The following is a 7588-nucleotide window of genomic DNA, read 5'->3' on the forward strand; positions in this document are numbered from 1 at the left end:
AATAACACATTAAAATCAGTAACAAAATAAGAATACAAGTGATAAAATACATTAAGAAAAACAGCTAAAAGAGGAATTGAAGTGCAGAGTGCGATTAGAAAAATCTAAGGACAACTTAAGAACGCCAGCCTGAAAAAAAACGTTTTAAGCCCTTTTTTAAAAGTGTCCACAAGGGTCTGCACAAAAGCCTGGTGATGTTCATGTGTTAAGACCTTTAGTATTAGAAAATTTAGAGAAGAGCTGAAATACACACCAGTTACACAAAATAAAAAAAGACACGACTGAAAAGGAATAAACAAAGTGGACTCACAGGTGAAATGGCTAATCGAAGAATAGTCCCGTTCTTGATTTCACCTCGGCTCTGAAGGATAATAAAGGAAGAACGTTTTTACACATTTAACACCAATATACAATGCCATCAACACATGTTATGGAAGAAAAGAGTGAAGCTCACCTGCTCTGTGATATAAAGCTGAGGGCCATCAGCATAACGCAAAGCAAACTGCTCTGAGCCTGACAAAGACCAGCTGAGGACAGAGAGAAAAAGTAAAAATTCACTATGAGTGTTAGGTACCTACTAACGAAGCAGTGGGACATAAAGTAAACTTGTTGAATGTTTTAATGTAGCATTCTCTAGTATACAATAACAAAATGTTGTTGAAAATCAAATTGCTCCCTCCAGCCGTTGTATTTACAGGAGTGGCAAAACTGTGAGACTGTGGAGGAGAATTACTCAGTGGGTGTTCACAGTAAAGTGCAGTTTCAAATACAAAAGGGAGGCAGCGGGGAGATACAGCCACAAGGTGGATGGGTGAGATAAAATTTGAAATATTCACCCCTAAAGTACAAGACAAAAGAGCAGGTTAAAAACACGGAGATGACATTGAAGCCCAAAATCACAGATTAAGACACGAGAAGAAATGACAGCAGGTAAAAGAAAAAATAATGAGTGGTAATGGTTATGTAAGGTATCAAGAGTCTGATCTGTCAGTGTGTGTGTGTGTGTGCCCACTTGAGTGCTGTGATACAACTGGTGTCTACACAATCGCACCAACACTGAAAGGACTGGGCATCAGCTTCCATTTTCTCATTTATTTTCTATCAGACTCACAGACCAGCAAACATTTTAATATAAGACAGATTTAAGAAGCACACACTTTTACATAAACATAAGAACACTCATCCTACTCTGAGTCAGAGTTAAAACATAAGTAGAAGTGGGGCACAGCCACAGCCTCCTCTAGAGGTTAGCCTTTGTCAGAAATAAACAAATTCAAGAGGTTGTTGTTATTGACAAAAGACTTTAAGAGTGTATACACTATAAATCACCTCCATCACTGTGCATCATTTGCAGTGAAACCAAATACAAACCTTTGATTCTCCAAACTGTAATATATATCACTACCATTCATTTCAATTGTAGTGTTGTTTGTTTACAGTACCTTTAACTTTAACTTTTAAATAATGATATCCTAATATGTGACTTCACTAATCTGTCCATCCAAACCAGCACAATGACCAAACCGATTGCAATTTTACCTCATTCCTACACCTCACCTAAATAAAATCCCTTATATCCTTTAGGTAATAGAGAGGAAGACCAAAGACCATAACACACATAACACATGTGCCAATATTCAATAATTTGGTAATGTTATAGAAAGTCAGAATCAATAAAAATGATCAGGAAAATATCAAAACATGCAGGAGAGATGCTTACCCATCACATACTTCCCGTATTATTGAGGACAAAGGTCTTTTCTGCAAAGAGAAAAAAACATTGCAAACATAAAAAATTACATTAACAAGCTAAAATTAAACATAAATCATCCCTACTCAAACTGCCATGTTGTTTTATGTGAACATTGACAGCTTGTGACAAGTGCATATACTTTAAAAAAAGCTAAATTACACTTCTTAAATCTGTTACTCATGAAGAGTTATTTATTATGACAAGCATTAAGCTACTTGTATTCTACATAACTAAAGCACATCTCTGCATTACTCATGCCTTTCACATTCAGAACAAATTACGGCTGTGCATAATTCCCCCTTTCTACCATCAAATCACTCTCTAAAGGTTGAGTTATTAAAGGCAAACTGGAGATGCATTCATTGCCCGGTTTTTATGCAAATACAGACCTGGTCCATTTCTATAAGCTGAGCATTGGCACCAGGCCATTCAATGGCCACCTTCACAATGTCAGCTGGGGGTGGCATGGCTGTCGTATCGTAGCACCCTGCAAAAGGAAAAATAAATGAGTTTTATCTCTAGTACAGCTTTATCCGTTGGACAGTATCTGGGTTGATAACAGCAGTGACCAGTCGTTAAAACACTTGTTGCTTCATTTGAACTAGGAATTACATTAAATGAGACTAAAGATAAAGAAGATAAAGAACATTAAAATGATTAATGTTAAATAATGAAACTTGATTAATAACTAACACATTCAGAATGTAATACAAGTATTATTTTATTATGCTGCACTCCTACAGTATGTCAAAATGTTTGGAGCTGAATAAAAACATTTGTGAGTTTCTGATGATTGATTAACTTGAGAATAATATGAGGTTATACATCACCTAATGGAGAAGTGTTGAGGGGGTCAATCACTCTCACAGCTCTGCTGTAAAAAACCCTGTGTCAGCTCCTCTGTGAACACAGAAACCCACACAGCCGTCATGTCACTGCAAAACCTTCTTTTCCTTAAAGCCCAGAAGCTCCAGTTTTGCTCCATCCACGCATTTTCTCTCCTCTGAACTGAATCTGTCAGTGAACGGATCAATAAGCATGACTGTTGTACAAAACCACCACCCCCCCTTACACACACACATTCATACACACAGATCTTCTGCCTACGGGCTCTGGGTTTGCTGTGCTTTGTAGCCCTTGTTATTATTATTGCCAATCAATTAATCAATAGGCCAGATGTCTTAAGTCCCCATTTGTTCTTCTTCCCCAACTTTTATGTGTCATGTACAGCTTGAAGAAGTCAAACTGTGTTTCTGGTGTGGAGAAATATAAAGACACAACTCAGGTTCTGTCATTAAATAACTGTGAAACAGAGACTGACCTCTACATCGGCATGGTTGATATTATTTTCTGATTTTCGCTCATCACAGATATGTCGTATTTGTTGGCTGATAACAAAAAATTGCAGCACTGAAATGTCAAAGACATGTTTGAGGTCATTTAGAAACCCATTTGTCTTCATATACACAAAGAGAACTAACAAGTTAATTTTTCCACTGTAAAAATTATAACGCTCTTCCTCCAAATTTCCTCCAAACTTTAATAATAACCACTATTTATAATCACCATACTTGAAAAATAGAGTCCAGAAATGTACCAGACTCTCTTCATATTTGGCATTTGAGAAATAAATAAATGAATTCATAAATTAATGAATTGCAAGCCCCAAAAACTGCAGGGATAGTTAAAAATTAAAACAAAATGGAATATAACATATAACTGTCTCACCATCTGTTCACACAGCACATTTACTGCTATCTCTAATGTAGATCACATGTTTATACTAATTCATTTGTTACAGCTGTTTAATTCACATCATTGTAAAGGCACACTATTATTTAGCCATAAACATTTCCTGCTTATTAGCCACATTACCTCACCTTAACTGCATTTTATTTGTCCACTGACGCTTATTTTACTTAATATTTGCACTAAAATACAAGAGGAGCAACAGCAGGGACCTGGTCTTTGGCAACAGGAAGAGGTCTCTCTCCGCTCTGACATGAAGCGAGCATTAAAAGCTGTCTAACGGACTGAGACAGCTGACAGCTGATTGGAAAAAGGTTGTAAAAAAGAAAAAGACACTGCTGTTTTCCAAACGGCTCTTCGCATTCAAGGCGCTTTCAGGATACAAAACACTGTTACGGCTTACAGGTGCTCATATAAAAAGACATCTTCATCATTTCCAAACTGTAACCAAACCAGCCTGAACCAGCCTGAGTCAACGACGGTCTTCCCTAGAGATTTACCACTGTTACCGTGTACTGTGTAGCACTGCAGCACAGTCTTTCTGAGGAGCTTGAATGTTTGTCTGATTCTATAAATATGTTTGCCTGTCAGTTAACATCAACAAGGGCTCTGTTTCCTGACACCGTCGTCCTTTGATCACTCATGAAATAAAAGATATTCTGCTCTCAAACACAAGTTTTTGAGATAACAGACTCCTCATAATAAAAAAAACATCTCAAAGCTGCAATAAAAATTTAAGCTGTGGTAGTATGAATAATAAGCAAGGCTGAATCTTTTCATCTCCACAACTTTGAACCACAGGGTCGCTGCATCCAATCCTCACATAATATGTTTCAAATTATATAGATATATATCTATATACATATATTTTCTGCAAATGATACAGAGTGAAAACTGCCAACCAAATTCAGATTCACCAGCCATCTGACGGAGAGACCGCGCCGCCTCCGCATCTTTAAGCGGACTGTCAATCACATCGCATAATGTGTGATCTCTGAGCCCGCTCCGCTGAAAAAGTTTGTTCTTGTACAAAAAAACAGAATGTTTCCCACATCTTCTGGTATTTGGCTTAAGATGTTAAACAGTGTTATAGCTATGTTACATAGATGTTTTTCTGTTGTGCCGAGCCATATGCCCATATTATTGTGCAGCATGTAGAATGACATGACTATTGATATTTATGATTACCATATATCAATAGAATCTCATTGTGTTGTTTTGCAGTGTTGCAGTCAAATGCAATGAACAGTAGACAATTCAAGAGGTATAGGTGTAATACTGAATGCTATCTGAAAATATAATTCTTTACTATCCAATATGATGAAATCCTTCAAAATCTGTTCTATTAAGATGTCAGATTATTCTGTTTATTAACTCTTACAGAGAGCAGTGCCACAGTTGCAACTGGAGCTTTACCATTATTCACTTATTGTTACTAAACCTTTACACAACCACTGGGAGGAATGTGAGCCAAATTAAATGTGCACCGAGGAATAACAACAACACTGTCAGGTCCCCGGTGCATCTTACAAAAACCAGACATGAATGGAAAAGTCACATTTTGAAAGCACAAAGTGTGACAGCCAAGAATCTTGGTGTCACATTTGGTCCTACTCTCTCTTTTGATCAGCACATAAATCTCCAAGACCGCCTGTTTTCATCTGTGCAACACAGCTAAAATGCTGTCTATTCTCACCCAGACTCGATTATTGCAACATTTCTAAAAGAAAGTTCAGGATGCTGCAGCTAAACTACTAAACTAGAAAGTCTGACTATATTACACCAGTTTCAGCTTGGGCACTTTTCCTTTATCCTTTTCATATGAAAAAAAAAATGTTTTATTTAAGACAAATTGATTTATTTTTTGCATGAAGCATGATGAACAGTCATCTGCTCTCAGAATACAGGGCTCCTGTCTGTCCCCAGCATCAAAGAGAAGTCAGCAGTGCTGCAGGGCTTTTTCCTATCTTCCCCCCTTTCCCCTGAAATAAACTCCCTGCTGACATCAGTCTGACTCTGAATCCTTTAAAATCCAAACGTATAACTCATCTTTACGCCTTAACTTTCAGTCAATTGCTAATGCCTTGATTACTGCTACCTACTAGTACGTCCTCTAGGACATTCAGCCTCTTGTCTTCTCTCTCTCTCTCTCTCTCTCTCCCTTGTGTGCATGTTGTCTTTGTCTCTCTCTCCTGCCTGTGTGAAGTGTAGTCTGTCCCTATGTATCCAGGTCTCCATGGTGGAGAGGAGGTTGTGTAGCTCTTGTACTATCACCTGGATCCACATTCTTCATACAGTCTAGCTATAATTTTGTGTTGGTCTATTACACATCTACTGCATGTCTTCTGTTGCTCTTACGTTTTATTCCATTAAAGGACCGCTGAAGGATTTAGTGGCATCTAGCGGTGAACAGCACTCGTGTCTGTCTTTAACAACATGGGAATGACAGCAGGCTGTGAGTGTGTACTACGGTGGCTGTGAAACAAAAAAAAAGAAAAGCGTGAAATGACCCTATCTACAGCCAGTGTTTGGTTTGTCCATACTGTAGAAACATGGCGGTACAACTTGACACACATTAAGGTAACAAAAACACAAGCATTGTTATTTTCAGGTGATTATACATAATGAAAACATACCTGTATGAATATTATATCCAATTACTTACAACAGATCTTCCTAAATGTTACACACTGGACCCTTTAAAAGCCTTTTTTTAGGGGGGGGTAGTTTTTCCTTATCTGAACTGACAGTGGATGTCATATGCTGTACAGCCTGTGAACCCCCCTGTGATATTGAGATACTGGCCTACATACATAAAGACTGACCCAGTGCCAGGTGGATGCTGATGAGAGCTGCTCTTCCTCTCCTCCACACTGCTGCCCAGTCGCCTTACTGGTGTGTGACTGGGTGCTGGTGGTGGGGGGGCTGCTGTACTGGGGAGGTTTCACACTTAGCAACAGTTACTTAGTTACTAGTTACTTGGCCGCACGCGCCGTGGTGGTCGTGGTAGCATAGCAACAACAGCTAAGGAGCTCCAGCCTGAAAGGAGCTCCCACAGTGAGGTCTGAGCTCCGTTTGATAAAGACTTCTTCTGCCCCCCCACTTCTTCAACCGCGACCCGGATGTTTCTGACGCCATCTTACTTTTTTTTTACTTATAATGTGGGTTTTCTGGGGGGGCTCCAGTCTGTGCGGGTTCAAATAAAACACTCACACATGTTAGCAGTGAAGCGCCTAAGTTAACTTTTACAATATGCTAGTTAGCGGACTAGTTGAATGTGCGGTGTGGCGCCCCCTCTGGTTGTTAGGAGACGACTGCTCCGTCGAGTGCAGAAACAACAGCTTTGGTCATTTATTTTCTTTATCCTCTTCTCATTAAGGGATGATTTAATTAAAGCAGATTTACAGTATTTTTACATGAACAGTCGTCCACTTGTTAAGAGGTGGTCCGTTTGTTTATGATGTGTTAGCTATCATCTCCCAGCAGCTTCTTCTTGTGTCAGGAGCCTCAACGTAACTTGTATTAAAAAAAGGTTTGAGGCCTGATTATCGGTGATCGATCAGCTTGGGCTGAAGCTGTGGTAACCAGAGGGAGCTCACAGACTGATGCAGCAGCGACTGCATTTTGCAACCTTGTGATCTTCGGCGGAAGAAAAAAAAAATCAATCACAACTCGTCTATTACCGTCGGAACATCAAACACAGACAGTTATACACCTCTCGTTATTTCTCTGCATGAAAGTGACACCGAACAGCAAACTCACTCGCTATTACAGTCAGAACCGGGGTTATTCCTCAAGAGGCGGCTAGTGTTACTCAGTCATCCAGCCCAGTGCCTGTCTGCTCCTCCATTGCAGTCATGATGCAGCCTCTCTCTCCCTCTCTCTCTCTATGTATCTCTATGTCTCTCTCTCTCTGTCGGCGGCTCTTCAGATGATGTCCTGATGGATCTACTTTAAACGGCCGTATGATTTTACTGGAGGCTACTTAGCTTCTAATGTCGATGCTCAGTGTTACTCACCCTGTGACTGGGCCATCGATGATGCTCTCAGTATCTCCCCCAGTATCTTCCCCCTCTCTCTCTCTCT

General features: G+C 39.5%; 1 protein-coding gene across 2 annotated transcripts in view; it reads right to left on the minus strand.

Annotated features, from left to right (window-relative positions):
* The window catches only part of elmo2 (engulfment and cell motility 2), a 19759-nt gene extending 12171 nt beyond the window's left edge, over window positions 1–7588 (minus strand). For both annotated transcript variants that reach the window (XM_035662462.1, XM_035662460.1), the window contains exons 1-6: window positions 7522–7588; window positions 2584–2653; window positions 2143–2240; window positions 1721–1761; window positions 455–527; window positions 311–361 (exon numbers count right to left, since the gene is read on the minus strand). In XM_035662462.1, coding sequence (XP_035518355.1) covers window positions 311–361; window positions 455–527; window positions 1721–1761; window positions 2143–2220 — 243 coding nt within the window. In that variant the 5' untranslated portion in view covers window positions 2221–2240; window positions 2584–2653; window positions 7522–7588. The remainder of the gene's footprint in view (window positions 1–310; window positions 362–454; window positions 528–1720; window positions 1762–2142; window positions 2241–2583; window positions 2654–7521) is intronic.

Source organism: Morone saxatilis, unplaced genomic scaffold, assembly GCF_004916995.1.
Source record: "Morone saxatilis isolate NCDOM2014 unplaced genomic scaffold, NCSU_SB_2.0 Contig18, whole genome shotgun sequence".
NCBI classification, from domain to species: Eukaryota; Metazoa; Chordata; class Actinopteri; family Moronidae; genus Morone; species Morone saxatilis.